Source organism: Lampris incognitus, chromosome 19 (assembly GCF_029633865.1).
Source record: "Lampris incognitus isolate fLamInc1 chromosome 19, fLamInc1.hap2, whole genome shotgun sequence".
Classification (NCBI taxonomy): Eukaryota; Metazoa; Chordata; class Actinopteri; order Lampriformes; family Lampridae; genus Lampris; species Lampris incognitus.
Window position 1 is genome coordinate 21,194,258 of NC_079229.1, and position 22,671 is coordinate 21,216,928.

The 22,671-nt window shown below is 47.0% G+C and overlaps 1 protein-coding gene across 1 annotated transcript in view; it reads left to right on the forward strand.

Annotated features, from left to right (window-relative positions):
* Positions 1-22,671, forward strand: part of mpp7a (MAGUK p55 scaffold protein 7a) — a 148,833-nt gene that overhangs the window by 119,923 nt on the left and 6,239 nt on the right. Inside the window, exons 15-19 of the mRNA XM_056299186.1 lie at positions 4,649-4,819; positions 12,202-12,282; positions 15,889-15,982; positions 19,093-19,201; positions 20,567-20,710. Coding sequence (XP_056155161.1) covers positions 4,649-4,819; positions 12,202-12,282; positions 15,889-15,982; positions 19,093-19,201; positions 20,567-20,710 — 599 coding nt within the window. The remainder of the gene's footprint in view (positions 1-4,648; positions 4,820-12,201; positions 12,283-15,888; positions 15,983-19,092; positions 19,202-20,566; positions 20,711-22,671) is intronic.

Below are 22,671 nucleotides of genomic sequence, written 5' to 3' on the forward strand. Positions count from 1 at the left end.
CTGGTTGTCTCGACGCTGTGGCATAGACTGAGTGTTCTACCTCCACCAAGAGGCCTGATTGAAGACATTCAGCGGACCATAGTGGAATTTTTTCTGGTCAGGGCAGCACTGGATCCGAGCCCCTACCTTATTCTTGCCAGTGGAAGGAGGAGGACAGGGTCTTGTGGACATTACCTCTCGGGTGATGCCCTTTAGCCTGACGACTGCACAGACTGCTATACCACTGTGGTGTGCGGTGGCTAGACACTGCCAAGTTCATTCTGTGGCCAGCTGGTCATTTGGGATACAGTAAACAACTGTTTCTGCTGAGGCTGGAGGAGGCATATCTGACAGGCCTGTTGCCTTTCTACACCACTGTCCTGGATGCATGGAGGATCCTGAAAACCTCCAGGGAGCCTGCTGCTATGGCTGGTCTGTGGCTATTTGAGGAGCCACTGTTTTGCAACATTTTTATTCAGGCTCGGACCCTGTCCTCAGCCAGCATAAGATCTTCTCTGAAGGAGGCCGGATGTGTGAAACTGGGACATCTGCTGATGCCCGCGGGACCCTGCAACAACGCACCAACATCAGACCCAGGTTGTTGAATCATATTATTGAGGAGGTTTGTGTTGCTTCCAGAATACCTGAGGACATTTATGGTGGAGAATCATGAGCTAGCTGGCCAGTGGGAGGAGGATGTGGAATCTAGCTTTCCACAGTTGACTGTCTCTCCTAATGTGGGGGAGTGGCAGGAACTGGAGGGCTGACTCCTTTCTCTCGTGACACCATGGCTTGGTAAGTTTGAGGACCTGGGAAAAAGGCAACTTAACAATCCTGTATGTGAAGGTGAGCCACTTTCAGTCTCAAGTGTCAAGGTAGACTGAGGTTTTTTGGCCCAGGCTCTTCCCTGAAAGGCTGCTGGTGGTCCCTGTACAAGCTACCGGTTGAAACACAGTCAGCTGACCTTCAGTGGAGGATTGTGCATGGAGCGATAGCCACGAACAGACACAGAGTGCGCCTGGATCCTGATCACAGGGAGGCGTGTGTTTTTTGTTCACCGTGTGACACTCTTAACACGTTTATTTGTCCAGTGTCCTAGGTTGGTGGGTGTGTTTGAGTTGTTAAGGGGTTGGTTTTGGGGCTTGGGGGAAGGCTTTTTCTTTTCAGTTGTGTGTCTGTGCTACCAAATACCTAGCTAGGAAGAAAGGTATGCACACACTTATAAACTTAATATCATTCGTCCATCCATTATCCAAGCCGCTTATCCGAATTCGGGTTGCGGGATGCTGGAGCTTATCCTAACTTATAAACTTCAGATCAGCTGCTTCCAAATTAGCCATCTGGTTGAGCCGTAAGAACCGGGCCCTGGCGCTGGGCTGTGTGGACCCTGTGCAGGTTGTTACAGGACTGCTGAAGGCTCAGCTCAGGGTTGCGCTTGCCTACTACAAAATGGTACTACAAAATGGTAGACAATCTTGAGGCTTTCAGTCTTAAATGGGCAGTAGGGGGAGCATTGTGCTCAGTAGGAAATGAAGACCTAGTCTTCTCTTTCTAATTGATGTAACGAGGGAAAGCCCTGACTATTGTTGGCTTATGTTTTTTTCACTTGCACTATTGTTGTTGATGTGCTTTTGTCTGTATACCAGTTTGTAGTGCTTACTAAAGGGTTTTGTAAAATTCAAATCTGTGTGTGTGTGTGTGTGTGTGTGTGAGAGAGAGAGAGAGAGAGAGAGAGAGAGAGAGAGAGAGAGAGAGAGAGAGAGAGAGAGAGAGAGAATCCTCACAGAGCTTAAAGAGGAAACTCAAACTTCATATCCAAAGCACTGTACCTTGCTGCCGCAGCACAGCTCATGAGCTGTGGAAACTCTCAGATCAGAGCTGTGGTCAACAAACCTGACCTGTTTGGCCATTACTGGAGTTGTTAGGGTGTCAGTACCACACATATCTGACATTCCTTTTCCACCAGTAACCTTTGTGCTTGGAAAACCATGTGTCAGGCTAGACTATGCAAACATGCTGCTGTTCCAGTGTAGCTTGAGCTTTCATGTCAAAAGCAGGCAACGCCACCAAATCATTCCTTAATTCTGGATCAAATTAATTTCCATCCCCCCCAAGTCTAATTCTGTCTCCATCAGTAATGGAGATGTGATGATGTTGGAGAGGTTTGAGAGAGGGGGTTTGGATGGGGTCACAACTTGCTGTTGCATGAAACTTTGATTTATTTACTCTTGGGCAGAGAGACGGGAGTACAGGAGAGCGCTCCATATTATTTGAATAGAGCTGTCTAAGGCGGTTTAAGTGATTGGGAATGGCCCCAGCTCAACTAAGGCCGCCGTCATCTGAGAAATGGCTATTTGTATTGACTGGCAGCAGCTGAACACCGTAATAAAATGCCATGCACCTGACTCCCCTAAAGAAAAAGATTTCCCTATGCCTGAGCCAATGCAATGCCAGCGCTTTTGCACTCCAAGACCTTTCTGATTCTACACATCAAACAACTAATAAAAAAAATCACTTTTAATACCTATTAGGTAATGGTTAATGTCACCATAGCATTACTTATCACTGATTGGTTGCAACCATAGTGTTATGCGTGGTTTGAACTTGCACAGGTTTTTGCAAAGAGTAAAAGGAGCATTTATTTTAACTGGATGACATCACTAACAACACAATCATATCACTTTATACATTGCAATGATGTTATCCTTTAAGAAAATAGGTTCAAGTATGTGTTACATTTCAAGAATAGCTATCAGCCGAGCAGTTCATGTTTTCCACTGTGTGGCAGTGGGTAATGCTCCCTGGGTGGGGGTAGGTCAGAGCAGGGGGTTTCGGGGGTGCTGAATGAGTGGATTCACCACAGGAGAAATGGCACAGACTACATAAGCCACAACTTGCCCACAGTGGAACAAAGTCTGCCCTGAATGTTCAGTGTAACACAATATCCAGTACTTGGGTGCGTGGCATGCACCCATGTATATTGGTGTAGCCTGTATAAACAGGAGTGTACGCGGGCACACACACACACACACACACACACATGCACTAACATGCAGAAACACACACATCTGCACAGTCACAAACACATTTCTCTATGCATATAAGTTATTATTGTACTCCAGTGACTTACAGTGTGTTTCATTTGTAGCTCAGCATAGGTCCATTGCCCCATCCCTTATTAAGTGGCTGTTTGGAAAAGAGCAAGTTGAGAAGAATGTAGACCGTCTGTATTTGCTGCACATCTGCACAGCCCCAGTGGTTTGAAAGTGTTGTGGAAAGTATTAAAGGGACTGGGATCAGGATTTCCCCCCGCCCTCTTTTTCAGTCCATAATTTTCATGCTGCCTCAATCCTGCTTGGGCATCTTGCATCATATTCCTCAACTCATTAAAATCACAGTTGAAAACACAGAAGAAACGAGAAGATAGAAAATGACCCGCAGCCGTGTGCAGAAATTGGATATGGGATGTCTTTGGTTTTGGAGATTCACTTCTTATTTGGTCTAACTAGCATCTGTTGTAAATGGGAAACCGTGCTCCTAAAATTAGGGCTAAATGCTCTCTTTTGCATACTGTCAGAGAGCATCATATCCAGGCACGTGCCCCCCTACACTGCAATGTCAGGAAGCCTTTGCGCTGGCAGTTGGAGTACACACTCTACACGATAAATCAATCAGAGATGACAGTGTTCAAAGCAGCCTACACACACACACACACACACGCACGCACGCATGCTTTCTCTTGAAAGCCAGCCAAAGGATATAAATGGAATACTAAATTAAAAAAAAAACACACACACATATACAGCCACGCACATACCTAACCACCGTTACAAACAGCATCCTGAAAAATGGGAAATAATAGCCTTACAGTTATGTTTAGCAGGCAACCATGAAACAATTGGCAGTAAATCCACAACACGGGGAATTAATGGGAAGATCCTATCAGCTTCTCTCCTTCGCACTGTAAGCTCTTAGCTGAGAACAGAACTTTGAGAGGTCACAGGCTTTGAAATTTCCCAGACAGCTCTTAAAAAAAAAAAACAAGGATGAGTCACTCAAATTTGATGGAAAACTGTACAATACAGAAATTGCAACTGCCGAGAGAGCGTTTTAGGATGTGGCACTGATGTTCTTTATGGCCTCGTCTGGTTGTAAAAGCCCTACTGAACCACACAACAGACTTTAAAACATACGTACGTGCAAGAGAACAGAGTGAATTGCATTACACGTCGCCAGGGGAAAATGTGGAGAAGAAAGGGTTTGAGTGTGGGATCCAGGGAAACTGTTTGGCTGAGAGCTCCACTGTAGCTCTTTCACCTACAGCAAAGATGGCTGTCATAAAGCTCAGCTATAGAATACATATGAGGTATTGGTCATTGAGCCATTGATGCACTTGCCAAGACTGAGATGGCCATAAATCGAAGCGCACAGCTGTGCGCTCATGTATGTGTACATACATGAGTGATGGAACTTATTTGGCAGACACACAATCGTACACACACAGACCCATGTACACAAACAGTTTTGATCTGTGGATTAACGCTCCCTTCTCTTATTATTGTTCCTTTCTCCTCTCTCTCTCTCTTTCTCTCTCATTCCCCCCTCACTCTCTTTTGCTGTCTGTCATTTTCTTTCTCCCTGTCTCCTCGTTTTTGTTTTTGTTTTTCAGCTGGTTTCAGGAGGAGCTTCCGCCTCAGCAGGAGAGATAAGAAGACCAACAAGTCCATGTACGAGTGTAAGAAAAGTGAACTGTATGACACGGCAGACGTTCCCACATACGAGGAGGTCACCCCCTACTGCAGGCAGAGTGGGGCCAAACACAGGCTGGTGGTGCTTGTAGGTGAGTTGTGGCTGTATGTAGCTGTGTATTTGTATGTACCAAACTCCATTTGATCCGCTGAGTCCCTCTCCATCTGTAAGAAGAAGCTAAAGACTCAGCTCTTTCTACAACACCTCCACACCTGATGGGTTTTTTTTAAATTGCTTCTACGCACCCTGTGCATTGCCTTTGTGCACCGCCTGTTGAAACCTATGTCCTATTCAGGAATCGGGAATATTTATTTGTCATTTCATTCCATGCACCTGCACACATGAAATGAAATGAAATGTGTCCGGGTAGCATAGCGGTCTATTCCGTTGCCTACCAACACGGGGATCGGTGGTTCAAATCCCCGTGTTACCTCCGGCTTGGTCGGGTGTCCCTACAGACACATTGGCGGTATCTGTGGGTGGGAAGCCAGATGTGGGCATGTGTCCTGGTCGCTGCACTAGCGCCTCCTCTGGTCAGTTGGGGCACCTGTTCGGGGGGGAGGGGATAGCATGATCATCCCACACACTATGTCCCCCTAGCAAAACTCCTCACTGTCAGATGAAAAGAAGCAGCTGGCGGCTCCACATGTATCGGAGGAGGCATGCGATAGTCTGCAGCCCTCCCCGGATCGGGACAGCTCGGAAGAGTGGGGTAATTGGACGGTACAATTGGGGAGAAAAAGGGGGGGGAAATCCACAAAAAAAAGGGAAAAAAAGAAATGGAACCAAATATAATTTCCCACAGCAGTGCAACACAAAGACAAAAACACATCCAAACTACAAGAACACATATATCCAACATATATTTTTAAAAAAAATTTCACTGTCCAAGAGGGCGAACACCAGGCTGGCTGTTGGAACTGCCGGTCTGCATGGGCTAGCAGTTAGCTTAACCTGCCCCGCTTCTGCATCCTGTCAGACCAACCTCGGGTGCAGCTTCAGGCAGCATCACACCAGGCTTCCCCAGCCAATCCAACGCCAGCTCTCCCAGCCAGACACCTTCAACACACCTCCCCACAATCCACACGACGACACCAAAAACACAGTCAACGCTAGGCGAGGCCACTGCCAGACCACCCTTGGTGTTATCGGAACTGCCGGTCTGCAAGGGCTAGCAGTTAGCTTAGCCGGCCCCACTTCCGCATCCTGTCAGATGGTCCCTGGGCCCACCCACAGGACGCAGCAGACCAAGATCTACCAGCGATCCCGCTCCAGCTCTCCCAGCCATCAAACGAAAACACAAACTTAGACATGGACAAAGACACTGCATGGACGGTACTGGGTGAGGCCGCTGCAAACGTGAATTCGCGCAGCCATCTTCCCACACCAGAAGCAGAAAAAACTCTTATTCTGTCTTACTGGACTTAAACCTAGTTTTTTTTACACTTACTTGTGTTGTTGCCTCCTGACTAGATCCTTGCTCGTGTTGTATTAACTCTCAGATGTACGTCACTTAAATAAAACCGCCTGCTAAATGACATTGTAAATTGTAATTGTAATGTACTTGGCTTTGTGTGTGTGAGTGTGAGCAAGTGAGTGAGTATGTGTGTGTGTGTGTGTGTGTGTGTGTGTGTGTGTGTGTGTGTGAGAGGTACAGGTTGTTAAACTGAGCCACCATCTGCACCTAAAAATGCCACCGTCCTTGATTTTCATTATCACCGCTTACCTCACACTGTGGTGATTGCGGTGGTCCAAGTGGGAGGAGAAGCACAGAGATTGTGCTTTTTTTTGCACGTGGGCGGCATCTGGTGCTGTTAAATTTGGCATCACGAAGGCCGTAGACTTCAATATAAATCCTTGCCCCTCAACACTGTGACATATTCAGCACGCAGAAAATGACTGTGTGTCTCAGAGCTGCGCAGCTCCGGAGTCCCAAAGTGACTTGGCCTTGCCCAGAAACCCAAGAAATGAGCACACAACTGCAGACACACACATGCATCCAGGGCCCCTTAACTCTTACTTTTTAAGCACCGGGAAGAATTGACGGTGCAGACTTCGTATTAATCAATCACATTTTAGTGCTTTCATTCAAGACACCTTGCTCTCCATGTCCTTTCAATTTCGTTTTTAGAGCCGACAGAATTGTTAACACTTGCCTGGAGGTGCTGGTGTTACAAAGCCCTCCAAAGAGCTTTATAATGTGCCAAGGTCTTGGAAATGAATTTAGAGGTTTCCCATTCTGTATTTGGTGGTTTGAAAGACGAGCATTGCCAGCGAATGGTGGAACAATATGCAAAGCCAGGTGCAACAGTGAAGGCTTGGAACCTTCTCAAGTGCAATTGTACCGGCGATTGCTTTCGATTAAATTTCCACATTTTCCTTTTTACCGGTTTGCTATTTGTATCAAAAATGCTGGGAATGTCACCAGCGCAAGTGGAACAAAGCACGGTCTCTACATTTCTCCACGTCCCCCGGTTTGTTTCCATTCATCAAGGAGTGCTGCATATTTGGGAAATACCCATAACTGTGTTACAATCTCAAGTCCTGTCTGAACGTTGCAGATATCTCAGACAGCAGCTTCTGACTTTTTTTGGCGTGATGTGTATACTGGACCTCGACAAGCTCCCACTTCTTTTTCATATTATTCATGTTCCCTCGGGGGTTGCGTGGCCGGGGTATTTCCTAGTTTGATTGACTAGGCCTTGGTTCGCTGAACATGCCACACGAGAGCATGGACTTCATCAGCTGTGTTGTTAATTAGAGGGGCTCATTTTCCTGCCAGCGTATCACAGCATTACACAAAGGATGTTGGACCCCCTCCCCCCACCGTCACGCTAATGTAAATATTTTAAATTAACTTCCATAATTTGGGTGACAACTTATGGACAGTTTCACACCTAACGAAGCAGAGGGGCCAAGGAAAGATCTGCTTTTTGTCTCTGCACCTTCCTCTTGCCCCTTTTCTTTCCTCGGAGTGTCTGACCACTTCCTATTGTGAGCCCTTTCTCTCTCACACCTCTGTTTTTGTCTTCTCTGTCACTCTTTTTCAGTCTCGCTCTCTCTGTCGCTCTGTCGCTCTCTCTCTGTCGCTCTCTCACTCTTTCTTTCACACTCTCTCTCTTTGTTTCGTGCTCTCTCTCTTGCTTTCTCTCTCTCTCCTGCTCTGTCTGTCTCTCTCTCCCACTCTGTCTCTTTTGCTCTCTCTCTCTATCTGTCTCTCTCTCCCACACTCTCTGTCTCTTTCTCTCTCTCTCTGTTTATTTCCGGCGGCAGCCATCGAGTGTCTCGGTATTGAGGAGGAAAGCAGGCGTGTAGGTCTTCCAAACACAGTCTGCCTCCCTGTGCTTGACTTGGCCCTGGCCCGGCTCTCTTTCCACCCCACTTGAACGCAACACATTCCTCTCATTATTTCTGTATCAGACGTCCCCCCGAAGCTTCTTGGTAATGTCTGAAGGCGCTTCCTCGTTAATGTGGATGTACAGGTTGGCGGTAATCCCTAATGAATGACTTGTTGCTCTTAAATGGAGGTTTATGTCAGAGAGATCGGTTTCAAAGAAAGATGCTTATCTGTTCTTTTTTTTTTTTTTTTTTTTGGAGGGGACATTTTGAATTAGAGGGAGAACAAAAATATATATTACTCGTACATAGTTTGACCAAACCGCTGTAATCTGATTAGAGCTGACCAAATGTTCTGTTTCTTTACTCCGGCATGGGGTCATTTCTGTTTCAGCGTAACTTGACACATTGTACTTACAGTAAAGGGAAGGACTTGATGAGTTAAAGGCCCAATCCGTGATTTATTTGACCATATAAAACCGAGGTATATTCACATGCATAGCTGAAGAGGTTGAGTTATAGAAGGAAAAGGAGCACATTGTGTCCCGGCCAAGTGTAACTGAATCTAGACAAACCTTTTACAGCATCAGAAAACATTAGAAACTCAGATTTAGTTGTTGTTTAGTGTTAGTCCATGTATGGGGAGACCCGCCAATCAATTTTTTTTTCTCCCCAATTATACTTGGCCAATCACTTCACTCTTCCAAGACGTCCCGGTCACTGCTCCACCCCCTCTGCCGATCCGGGGAAGGCTGCAGACTATCACGTGCCTCCTCTGATACATGTGGAGTCGCCAGCCGCTTCTTTTCACCTGACAGTGAAGAGTTTCGCCAGGGGGACGTAGCGCGTGGGAGGATCACGCTATTCCCCCCCAATTCCCCCTCCCCCCTGAACAGGCGCCCCGACCGACCAGATGGCGCTAGTGCAGCAACCAGGACACATACCCACATCCAGCTTCCCACCCACAGACACGGTCAATTGTGTCTGTAGGGACACCCGACCAAGCCGGAGGTAACACAAGGATTCGAACGGGCGATCCCCGTGTTGGTAGGCAACGGAATAGACCTCTATGCTACCCGAACGCAACCCCCACCAATCAATTTTGACCTAATAGCAGGTTCCAGTCCTGTGTTTGAAATGAAAGATTTCTCCTTTAACATGTGGGGTTAAGTACTGACCATGGACACTATATTAAGACTTAAAAATAAAGATGGACGCCATTTGGAAAATCTCTTGACAACTGAACTGAATTACTTTTGGTTTTTGTTTTTCTCTGTTAAAAACCTCCTGTACATGTGGTGAGGTGGTGCACAGTTACTATATTCCACAATTGTTATCCTTAACAAAGTGGATGTGTCCCTGCCAGCACCCTGTGTGCCGTGGCAGTGCTGCCAGCCTTGTAAGCGAGGCAGCCAGGCAGGGTTGAGGATGGGTCGAGCCGACCGAGGTGAGCCCAGCATCGTGGTGGGCTCCGAGGTTTGGAGCCTTGCCGCTTTGGGCCTTGGCCTTAGCCTCTCAGAACTAACTGTGTGTGATATGCTCCGCATTTGGCCTGGAAGTTATTAAGCTCGAGATATTAGAGGCTGCTTCTCTAATGAGTGCGGTAATGAAGTCTGACACTTTTACTGGCACAGCAACCTGCAAGGCCGGGAGCACCAAAAACATCGGGGAGATGGAGAAAAACACATAAAAACAATGTAAATACTGAAGCTTATTCAAACGGCGTTGAGGGAAATATGCCTTGTTTTACTATGGTGTTTAATTTTATAAGGTTGCGTTGTAGTTGGGCTTTATTTAAGCACAAACAATGCACAAAGAGGTGGCCTGCATGGAGTCAGACAGTGGACCGAGATGTGTGTCTCAGCTCTTAGAAGACTTGGTGGTGGCCCTGTTCAGTCTTCTTAGCAAGCAGCGTCCAATTAACATCTCAGGTATTCTGAGCAAGGCCCTCTGCCATGCATCATTGAGGTCAAACGTGCAATGTTAGGAAGTGATGCGTGAGGTGGAAATGGCTTGGAGACATCGTGGTGTGCAGTTTGTTATATCATCAGCTTGCGCTGATGATTCTGCCGATCCACTGTGCATGGATGCGGATATCCAAACTTGGTTTGGATAGGGCCCCATGGCCGGCCGTGCTGACTGTCTGCACCGAGATAAGGCCCATAAAAAAGGGCTGTATTACCACATTCTGCCACGTGTTAACACCTACAACAACATTGGACCATGGCCTTGTTCAAACAGCCCTTCTGCATTCCTCCTGCTCTCCCGAAACAAATTTGAAATGAACTCCATTTCCTCATCGTAATAAATCACCAAAGCCCTCAACCTCAGGCTCTTTGACTTTGAATATTTTTTTTCCCCCCAAAACTCCTTGTCTTCAGCGAAGATTGATTGCTGTCTTCACTTGGCCATGTGCTTGTTTATGCGAGGCGATAACCACAGGATGTCTTGGGCCGACAGTCCAAAGCAGGTCAAGATATAAAAAAAGAAATAAAATCACAGCAACAAAAAAAAAAGAAAAAGCGCGTGTTGGCACCGACGAATCAACTTTTATCACTTGCAGCACTCAGACAAAAGGACCTGAAACCACGTGTTGCGGGGTGCAAAAAAGAAAAAGGAAAGCTCGGGGTGTGAATTTGTCTGTGTACGAAGGCAGTCCATTTGTAAAGAGAGACTGCTGCAAAGAGACCTAAAAATACTTTGGAAGGAGACTCGTTCTGCACACCTATTTATCTGGTTATGGATCACCCCGGTCCCCGCTGGCCCCTGCCAGGTGAAATGTAGGATAACCAAACAGATAGCAGATAGGAAACACGACCTCGCTTTTTCTCCCCAACACCCCAGCGCTTGTCCTTCTCAGCTCGTCTTCCATTACCCTTTTTTTTTCCCCTCCCCACTTCTCTCTCTCTCTCTCTCTCTCTCTCTCTCTCTCTCTCTCTCTCTCTCTCTCTCGCTCACTCTATTTCCACCTCATCCGCGTCGCTGAGTGAACTCATTGTCCGTTTGTTTTAGCGGAGTGGCCTGCTAAACACATTTGCCTGGTGAAATGAATTTCCAATAGGGTCTGATGCGATAGCAGCGCCTGCCCAGAACGCCAAGCATGCAAGGAATCCTGGACGCCAGATCAAGAGCCCTCTGTCAAGCCGCACAAGGAAAGCTGTGATGATGACACCCCCCCCACCACCACTAACACTGAAAAAAAGGAAGAAAAAAGGCCAGGGTGTGAACTTGCGCCTCAGTAATTGATTTCTTGTCCACACTATTTGAAGACGATAATACAAGTCGGTTTGAGTTAGGATCATGTTGCCTCCGGTAACCACTGAAATAATGTTGATCATTGAGCGAGAGGCGAGAGAGAGAGAGATGCTGAGATAGAAAAGAGAAATGAAATAGATGTAGGCCTGAAAGGGGAAGAGGTGTCAGTAGAGACAGCGGGGCTTATGTTCTGGAGAAAGGGATGAGGTTCTAAATCTGCAGACAAATCAATATTGTAGCCCCCCCTCCATCCCACCTGTCCTCTCTGCCCGCTCCTCTCTGTCTCGCACTCGGCTTCCAGTTTCCCCAGAGGGGACGTGATGGAAAATCCAGCTGCCCAGTGGGATCAGCCCTTTGTTGATTTTTCTTCAGCCGGTCAGGGGAAGCACAACAACCGCTGTCTTGGCAGGGCCTGCTGCTGCTCTCGCGCTCTCACCATTTTTTAATTTTTTTCTTTTCACCTCATGCTACATATCATCCTATATACTGCAGGGGGGCAGGGCAGAGGTCCCAGTCGTTACGCTCCACCATCACTCAGGCAAAAAAATGTGTGTGTGTGTGTGTGAACCCTTCCAGTCTGTAAGCGTCATCACGCATGTTGAAATTTGACCTTGGCCTCATCTATCAGTGTCCATTCAAGAGTGGGCCGCGGTGGAAACCATTTCCACTTGGCTGAATCTCTCTCTAGCTCTGTCACTCTTTCTCTCTCTTCTTCTCTCTTAGTTCTCCCTCAACCCCACCCCCCACCTGGTAGATCCCGCTTGTCTGTGCACTTGCAATGACCTTGACTGGAGAGAGGCTGTGAGTGACACCATGACTGATGTCAATTTAATGACACGTTTGTGTTTTTCTGTGTGTGCGCGTGTGTGTGTGTGTACTTAGGTCCCACAGGTGTCGGCCTGAACGAGCTGAAGAGGAAGCTGTTGATCTCGGACCCGCAGCACTTCAGCGTGACTGTGCCACGTAAGTGACTGTGTGTATGTCGGTGAGTAGCGCGCCATGTTCGCTCACCAGACACTGTTTTAGCATCTTCCTCGGCTCTCCTATCTGTTATATGTATCTATGTAAGTGTGTCCATCTGCCTAGTCTGTTGGAGTGACTGGGCTTGTGCATCTTTTGCCTGTGCTTGTTTTTTTTGTTTTTTTTATTGCATCCGCTGTAAGCCCTGTCCCAGACTAGTCGGGTGGCGTGATGGTAGGCCTCACTGCAGTCAGCCTTGGTAGCCTGTCAGACGATTCACGTGGGTTTAATTCCACTATTTACTGCAAATTGCTTTTAAAGGGAACGAAGCGACCGGCTAGCTTCTTCCCCAGGGTTCGGGAGGCTAGACTTGCTGTAGGTGAGCTGTTGTCAGGTGCTTAGGCCCCGATAAATGCCCCTGCTTTGGCAGGCAGAAGCTGCTTAAAATATTAATTACATTCCATCCTTTTTGTCATGGGGGATAAGTTACTTCCCCCTTTCTTTTCTATGGCTCGGCTCCCTTGTTTTAAGGAAGCGTCGAGTGCAGTAATCTGTGCACCGAGACAAAAGTGAACGCACTTTGGCAGGGAAGTGTACCTGTGCACTGGATGCCAGATCAGGCCTTAATCCTCCCCTGTGAGTTTTTAGCAACAAATCAAAATAATCACTGTAGGTAAAGGATGTTTAGCTGTCTTGTGCTGGTCCAGTTTTGAATATGTGTCTGAATATGTGAAAATGCACGCTGCGATGTGCGTGCACACGCACACACACACACACACACACACACACACACACACACACACACACACACACGCATACACGGCAAACTGTCTGGCAGTCACAACCAGGGGCCAGCTTTCTAGCGAGGCGGCTGTGCCTCTCCAGGGCCCAGGCGAGTGGTTGGCGTCCTGTGTAATTGTCAGCTTTTCACAACCCGCCTGACAAGCCCCGAACGATGGAGGAAACGGCGTTTTTCTACATCCTGAAGACATGCCATTCCACTGCCTCATGATCTGGCACCAAGCTGCTTGATCGCTCTCTCTTCTTGCGCTCTGTCTGTCTCCCATACCGTCCCCCCTCTCGCCCGCTTTCTTTATTTCTCTCTCTTCTGTAGAACTGTCCAACTTCCCCCATCTTTCTGCTTTATTGTCGCTCTCTCTCTCCCTCTCCCCCTTTCTCTCCCCTCCACTGTCTCCACCCTTTTTTCTCTTTAAAGGACCGGATGACAGCTTGCCATAATTCTGAACGCCATCCAGCACTACTGCTTATGACTGGCGCTGCCGGCGCTGCCAAGTGTTTGAGCTTTTAGCATTTGAGAGCAGTCCCATAACCAACATGTTTGGACAAATGAATCAGTTTTGATTTATAAGTTTAAGTGGGACACAGGCATTAATAACTGGATACAGACCATTCAAGGCTGGATAGAAGTTGCCGCAAGGAGTCAGGGTTGTGGTGTGGTGTGTGTGTGTGTGTGTCTCTGTGAGGAGGGTACTATGTGAAGCGTGTGTTTGTGTGTGTGTGTGTGTGTGTGTGTGTGTGTGTGTGTGTGTGTGTGTGTGTGTCTCTCTCTCTGTGTGAGGAGGGTACTATGTGAATCGTGTGTGTGTGTGTGTCTCTGTCTCTGTGAGGAGGGTACTATGTGAAGCGTGTGTTTGTGTGTGTGTGTGTGTGTGTGTGTGTGTGTGTCTCTCTCTCTGTGTGAGGAGGGTACTATGTGAATCGTGTGTGTGTGTGTGTCTCTGTCTCTGTGAGGAGGGTACTATGAAGCGTGTGTGTGTGTGTGGGGGGGGGGGGTTGTATGTGAGCTGTTGATATTAATTGCCATGTTTGTTACATGCCGTGTGGCATAATGGATGTGTCCCGGTCAGAGTCTGACACTTGAAATGTCCCTGGTATTAAAATCCCATTGGCTCAGCCTTTTTTCCATGAGGCCTGTTAATTGTTCACGAATGTGACCCGTGCTGCTGTGTTTAATAGAGCCCAGACAGACGAATTCTGACCCATATAGAGGACGTATGGCACGAGTCCTGGCTCTCATTGAGAGGCGGGAGACTCGGAAAGTATCTCTTCTCTGTCTTTTTTATGTTTGATTACTGCCAACAGACAGATGGATGTGTTTAACACTTGCTGTTGTTTCAGATTAAGCCCGAAAGCATTGCCCATTTTGTTAATTTGAAAACCGGAGCTCTCTAGACCACCGACTTGTGGCCACAGTTAAGCTTTGGGTCCCCCCCCCCCTTGCCTGTCGCTGTAAAATGTAAACCAGCCATCTAAGTAACACAAGCACTGTTGCAATAAGCCATTAGAGTAGGGGGTTTAACGTTTTGATTCCAATCCAGCCTTACTGATATTTTCCATGATTTGAAAATGAATGGATGCAGATTCTTTTGTTGCACTACAGTTATTTACTGTGCCACAAAACAGATGCTATAATAAATACACAGTGCACGCCCGCCGGTCCAAGTACAGCATGGTTGCATTTGGTGATGTGCAGAACACATTTTTTTTAATAGGAGGCATAAATATATGTTATCTTATGAAAAGGCTGTCCTGGCCCTCGATCGGTGTTTTTCCTACTGTTGTCTGGGTTGTTGGTGAAAAGTAATGGATCGTCTTCGTAGTCCTCTCCACTTGGGCTAGATTTACTGTGCAGCTTCTCCTCTTTTCAAACTGAGGAACACATCCTGTAAATCACGCCATTGGTTTTCCATGAACCCCACTGGAACCCCACAGCCTCCCATAAAAGAAGGAAACGGTACATATTGAAAAAGGACGTTTGTCCCTGCGAGGCCACTGCAGTGACACATGCTGACTCAAAGAAGCAGTCAGAGGGGAAGAGAGAGGAAAAGAAGAAGAAAAAAAACTTGGCAGCTTTGATTGCCGGAGCGGTGATAAAAGTTTAATGGTTTGTTTTGGAGCTGGCCCGGGCGTGCAGACAATTTGTTTGAGGGGTGTACGGGGCTCACCTCTGACCTTTTACAGTGCTCTTGAAACGAACCGCAGTGAAAATTGACCCCTTGACCCTTGCAAATCCACCAGAGCTGCCCGCTCGGGTCCCCTCCCTGTGCCCCCACCCCCTCCATTCAAAGTCAAGGGTTTATGGCCAAGTAAATGTAGAGACTTGATGTTAATGAGAGCTCCCAAACTCGCTTACCTTACAGCGTCTGAAACCGGTGGCGAACGCAACAGCTTCTGTTTCTACAGGCGCTGCAGCCACATTACAGGAGCCAAGTTTAATAAACCACAGTAAACCACTACTGAATGTCATTTAACTGTCTAGGTTTAGTGCCGGAGCACTACAGGTTGTGTATTTTACAGCGCTGTTGCACAATCACATATACAAGGGTTGGCATGACAGAGCGTGCTGTGTTTCAGACTTACAGTGATGTTAATAAGGGACTTAGTTCAACTGCTTTCTGCCCCAACAGTGAGTCAGACAGTCTGGGTTTGAGGTAATCACTCCTTCCTCACCCCTCTCTCCTGTCTGCCTCTTTTTTCTTCCTTTTTCTGTGTCTCTGTCTGCATGACTGTCCCCCTTTCTCTCTCTCTCTACTCTCTCGCTCTCTCTCACTCTGTCGCTCTCTCTCGCTCGCTCTCTGTGGCTCACAGACACCAGTCGGGCCAAGAAGAACCAGGAAAGTGACGGTGTAGAGTACCACTTCATATCCAAACACCTCTTTGAGACTGATATTCATAACAACAAGTAAGTAGAACTTCCACTGCAAACGCAGGAAAAAATTGTACTGACATAGTGCCCAACAAAATATACAACCTTTTCAGTATACACTGATGGGCCAAAACATTATAACCACCTGCCTAATATGCTGTTGGTCCTCAGTGTGCCGCCAAAACAGCACCGACCCGCCAAGGTCTAAAGGTGTCCTGTGGTATCTGGCACCAAAACATTAGCAGCAGATCCTTCAAGTCCTGTAAGTTGCGAGGTGGAGCTGCTGTGGATCAGACTTGTTGGTCCAGCACGTCCCACAGATGCTCAGTCAGACTGAGATCTTGAGAGTTTGAAGGCCAGGACAACACCTTGAACACTTCATCATGTTCCTCAAACCGTTCCCGAACAATTTGTGCAGTATGGCAGGTGCATTATCCTGCTGAAAGAGGCCGCTGCCATCAGGGAATACCTTTGCCATGAAGGGGTGTACCTGGTCTGCAACGATATTTAGGTAGGTGGCACGTGTCAAATTGATGTCCACATGAATGGCTGGACCCAGGGTTTCCCTGCAGAACATTGCCCAGAGCATCACACTCCCTCCACCAGCTTGTCGTCTTCCCACAGTGCAACCTGGTGCCATCCACATGCCCTAAAAGAAAACGGGACTCATCAGACACCAGGCGACCTTCTTCCACTGCTCCAAGGTCCAATTCCAATGTTTGCATTCCCATTGTAGGTGCTTTCGATGGTGAACAGGGGTCATCTTGGGCACGCTGACTGGTCTGCGGCTACGCAGCAGGATGCGATGAACTGTGTGTTCTGACACGTTCCTCCCATAACCATCATTAAAATCTTCTGTGACTTGTGCCACAGTTGACCTTCTGTTGGTTCGGCTCACCTTTGTTGCCCTCACGCATTGATGAGCCTTGGGTACCGAACACTCTGTCGCCGGTTTGTGGTTTGTCCCTCCTGGTAAGTACTCACCACTGTTGACCGGGAGAACCCTTACAAGCCTTGCCAAGATGCTCTGACCCAGTCACCTGGCCATAACAGTTTAGCCCTTGTCAAAGTCGCTCAGGTCTTGAGTTGACTACGAGAGCTGATTGTTCACTTTATCATCTAATCTACCCAGAGCTTGACAGGTACCCTTGTTTGGAGATGATCATTACTCGGTTCACCTGTGAGTGGTCATAATGTTTTGGCTCATCAGTGTACCTTCAAACAATGTGCAGCTTGACCAGGTATTCATAATAAGAAAGATATTTGCTGAATTTAAAACAACGTGAAGCTTTGTGGACAATGTTCCGTTTTATTAAGCGTACTTGAGATTTGACGCCTCTCACGCTTGTGGGATTAGTCTGAACCGGTTGTGTCCCTGCTTTGAGCCACAAGAGGCATCATACCAATGAAAGCAGCAGACTGAGTGATATATCCTACCACTATAAAAGAGCCTCGGTCCTCTCCTCTGTGTGCTACAGACATCCATCTGTGTAACTGAGTGTGAGTTGGTGTTGACAGGGCCAGGCCCTGTGTTGGGAAAAGATCTCCAGACACTGGCCTCAAGGTCTCCTGTCTCCACTTCCTTCTCCCCTCAGCTACTCCCACTGAATCTAGCTGCCGAAGCCGCCTTTGACAGCCAAACTGTGACCTGTTGTAACATTTGCAGCCACCCGATTGAGACGCAAATTGTAATAGTGACATGAGTGATGGATGCCTTTTCATCCAGTCTCACACAAGCAGAAAGGATAAAAACAACTTTGGGCACACAAGCAGAATATTTAACTCTCACATGCACGCACACACATGTGCACGCATGCATGTGCACACACACATACATGCACACATATACAACACAATAGGAAGCCTGTGTTCCTGAATGTGTCTAGAGCGTCAAAGTGGAGGAAGGGGTGTATATTTAGGCCCTGTTGTGGTGTGGGTCAAGGCATGCAATGTTTTTCAGGGAGTTGGAGGGGTGAGTGGCAGAGCTGTGATGTGGGCACAATGCGTGGGACCTTCCACGCTGAAATTACAAGGCAGCAAAGAGTTGAGGAGTGAGATGACCTTGTTTGCGTTATGCCTCGTTGCACGCAGCAGAAACAATACGCTATGTGCAGAAAGGCTAAATAAAAAGCCACCGAGGAATCGGGGCCCACAACAGTGTGCGTGTAGCATGAACAACTTTCCCAAGGGAAGTCCTGTTTTATGTTAAAAATGGCAAGCGTCCTTACAGCACATGCTCGATACAGCCAAATCTCCACTGGCACGCCTTTCTGTTGTCGCTCCAAAATCTATATACCCTCTCCGTGATGACAAACACTGCAGTATGCTGCAAGATGTGTTTTTTTCTTTTAACACAAACTACTGTATGCCCTTAAAGAAGTTCTGATGGCCAATTATGAGGCTTATTAAAAAGCCTGCCTTTTTTTTATGAAACCCAGTAAAACTTTGTTACATGGGCAATTACCATAAAATATTTCTATTAGTCAGTCACTTTGAGGCAGTCATTGGTCTGACAATCATCATGAGCAGACTGGGCGAAACACGGCCTCCTCTTGTTAGGTTAGCATTCTTTCCATGTTGTTCCGCTGCTTTTCTTCCATCTTGGTTTCTGCTAAAAATACACCAGTGGCTTTTTCATGGCAATTGATTTGTGTGAAGGAAAGAAGATTATCTGGTGGAAAATTATTTGTTTGCTCACATCCACTTACTTGCTGGGCTTAAACCCGCAGCTTAAGAAAGGAGGCTTGCCATATGGAGATTTTTGGAAGCTCTGGAGCAAACAGGTGTGACTGATTGAAAGGGTAACACAGGAGATCATATAAAATCCAGTGTCTGGTTTTTGCATTTTGCTTAAGAATGCTATCTTCCGATCTGTCAGCAGTTGAAAGTACCCCCCCTTTTCCCATTCCTGTGCATCTGTATTGTGTTTATGTGTCATTTTTCCAAAAAGGAATCTCAGGAGTATGTGGACACAGACAGTACATGTGTCATGTCACCTTAAATGATTATTATTACAGTTGCAGAGTGGTTTTCTCTCTAAACTTTTTTTGTTGCCGCAGTGAGTTACTTTCATTGGCCGTCTCTGTCCCCTCCCCTTCTCTCACTCTCTTGTACCCTTCCTCTTTCTCCTCTTACCTCTTGATCAGGTTCATTGAGCATGGCGAGTACAAAGGGAACTACTATGGGACGAGTCTGGACTCAGTGCGCTCCGTCCTCTCCAAGAACAAAGTGTGCCTATTGGACGTCCAGCCCCATGTGAGTAACACAAGTCCATGACACACCCTTCCCCTCCATCCTCCACTTCCCCAGTATTTTTAGTCCTTTGGCACCTCCGTCCCTACACTACCTATCTCGAGAGCAGATCTCTCTCTTCGAGAAGCTGTTGGCTTCTCTGAGGCCTTGGCTCCTTACTAGGTTACCAAAGTGGATTTTAGAGGGGCATTTTTAGGGAGCAATTACGGCTAATTTCCTATATTTGAAGATTTCCTCTTTGGCTTATGTGTCTTGGGTGGTGGTGATCAACCCTACACAAGTGACCAGCATGTCGCTGAGCCCCAACAAAACCCTGGAGCTTGATTCCTATTATCCAGGGCCAGCCTCGTATCATCCAGCCTAAGCCCCATAGGCTCTCCTCTGTTTGTTTTTGCTCAGTGGATAATGACACACAGGCACAAATACACCATTATATAGATTACCTTGGCCTGTTGTCAAACCGCTCTGGTCTGAGTAGCAATGAGAGTTAACCCTGGAGCCCTTGGCTAGTGTGTGTGTGTGTGTGTGTGTGTGTGTGTGTGTGTGTGTGTGTGTGTGCGTGCATATGCTGTTTGTGAACATTATTACTAGGCATATTTACATTGAAGGTACATTTTTGTTTTTGTGTTTAGCCAAAACCTATCCCCAGCACTTCCACTATGAGCCCCGTCCTGGGCCATTTTCCAACTAACTTATGGATCAGTTCAGCAGTGGTGTCAGTAGCATGTTGTTTGCCGAGGGATGTTGTCTGCTCACATGCCGACTTGGTGAGCTGGCGCTGAAAGTAGCCTTGCGTGCTCTCCCTGATGGAGACAGATATGTCTGCCAGCGGTTCTTCTGCTCCGTCTCCCCGAGCCTTCCTGTCTTCCTATCAGCATTGGGTTTGGATCCCCTTACACAGCGTGGGGCCAAATGTGGTACCACTAGTACCCAGAGTAGGCCCGCAAGGCTCGACACCCCCACTAAGCATTCTGCTCGCTCTTCCTCTGCGGTTTGGGGCTGTGTTTGAAGATGCACACACACATACAGACATGTTCTGTACACAGGCAATGCACACTGAGTTTCAGTATACACATAAACAGTGAAATTCTGCACACATACTAACCCATGCTGTGTGCCATATGTCGAACCTGACACTGTTGTCATGCTGTCATCACTAGAGCTGTAGCCTAGATGAATGTATTTATGATCCCCTCCTACTTGCACTGTGGTGATGCTGCATTCACTTGAGACAGGCCGTTGATACTGGTTTGTGTCTTCATACTACGTGGCAAACACACACACTAACGTGTTTATAAGTACTTGCAAGCATAGTCCAACTTTACATACATGGATATCCCTTTTCTCATCTCTTTTGTCTCAATTCAGATACTAAAGCATCTCCGAACCACAGAGTTCAAACCCTACGTTGTGTTTGTGAAGCCTCCGACGATCGAAAGATTGAGGGAGACCAGGAAGAGTGCTAAAGTCATCTCAGGAAAGGATGACAAAGGGACTGCCAAGCCATTCACGGTAAGACCACTTTTCCAAAGGATAAGGATCTCAAACTTAAATCAAATTCAGAATTACAGTCAGACCAGGATCAAGAGAGATTAGTAGCCTTTATATTATCCTTGAGCTTTTTTGTTTTTTCTGCTTCAAGTTGCAAGTGGGTGGGCTTCGTCACACAAGGCGTTATGATAAGTTAGGGATATATATATATATATATATATATATATATATATATATATATATATATATATATATATATATATATATATATATATATCTACGGCCCTGTGATGACCTGTCCAGAGTGTCTCCCTGCCTGCCGCCCAATGATGCTGGGATAGGCTCCAGCATCCCCCATGACCCTGAGAGCAGGATAGCAGGATAAGCGGTTTGAATAATGGAGATATATATATATATATATATATATACTAAATCATTTATTTGAGTCCTTAAAGGGAAAATTCTCTGGCTGTGGTGATATACAGTAACACCATTAGGTGTTCTGGTAAGGATTATGTGCAAGTATTATTTGACCCAGATCTGATAAGAATCACCATGTCTGTTATATTTTAAGCATCTTAAAGGAATTTGCATTGGCACAGTTTCTGTATTATATCCTCATGTCAGATATTCGACCACAGAGCCGGTAGTTAGTTTTGTAGATGAGCCTCAAACATGAGCTCAGTATCAGACGACTGTTGTAATGATATCTCAATTCAGAAGGGATTAACCCTAACCTGGATCCCACAATCTAGTCCCTTCTGGGCTGCCCCCCCTCCTTTTTTTTTTTTCAAACAGTTAGTAGTTTAAACAGAAACGTCATGACCCTACACAGTGCATACTGACCTTTTAAGAAGTAAAGGAAGGTCTTTGCCTTGACACAAAGGACATGGATCACAAATACAGTTGAGATCAGATGCCAAGATAGTGCTATCGAAACACGTGGTTTCACTCCTACCAGGTTAGTATAGCGAGAAATAACAGAAATTCTATCTGTGTGTGTGTGTGTGTGTGTGTGTGTGTGTGTGTGTATGCGTGTGTGTGATGAGGTCATTCTCTGCACACCTTTCTACCAGCCCACCGGGGACACAGACGAAACCAATTAGCCTGTATGCGTTACCGCTGGGATGGCGCGGGGGGTCGGGGGGTGTTGGTCTGTGTGCGGAGGTGCAGATGATGGTTTTCCCAGCCCCATTGGGGCCCAGTGTTTGCTCGCTCACATCTCTCTCTCTCACTCTCTCTCACCATGGGGCCGTTCAGGCCAAGTCCTGGGTCACCAACACGCTGGGGATAGCATGATGGGATGTCATGAGGCGAGAAGACAAGAGCAACAAAAGGAAAAGAGGGGCAGAGAGGGAAGGGGAAAGAGACAGGCCTGTCAAGGAGATGGAGACTCGAGCTCAACCCTCACAGCAAGGCAATGTCACGGGTCAGCTGTGTGGAGTGGCAAAAGCAAGGGGGAGGTGTGTGAGTGTGTGTGTGTGTGTGTGTGTGTGTGTGTGTGTGTGTGTGTGTGTGTGTGTGTGTGTGTGTGTGTGTGTGTGTGTGTTGGGGGGAGTGTAGTCTGCAGGTGTATTTCCAGCACTGTCATGGACTCCTGCTGTCTTTGGCTCTGCTTTCTGGGTTTTGTCCAAGTCATTCCCCTGTGTGTCCTTATTGGTTCAATCATACACACTGAGGTGCTAACTGTGCGCACACACACACACACACATGTACACGTGCACACACACACAGGTACACATGCACACACACACACACACACACACACACACACACACACACAGGTACACGTGCACACTGTCACACTTGGGGAGGAGCAGGAGACATGCAGGGATTGGCACATGGAGGTCAGCTCCAACTCGAATCATCATTCATTCGGCTCCGTCTGTGTGCTTCTGTGCCTGTCACGGCGGGCAGAGATCATACCCGGCTGTTAAACCATTAAGACCAGGACATGGCTGGAAAGTCGACTCATGTGTTTA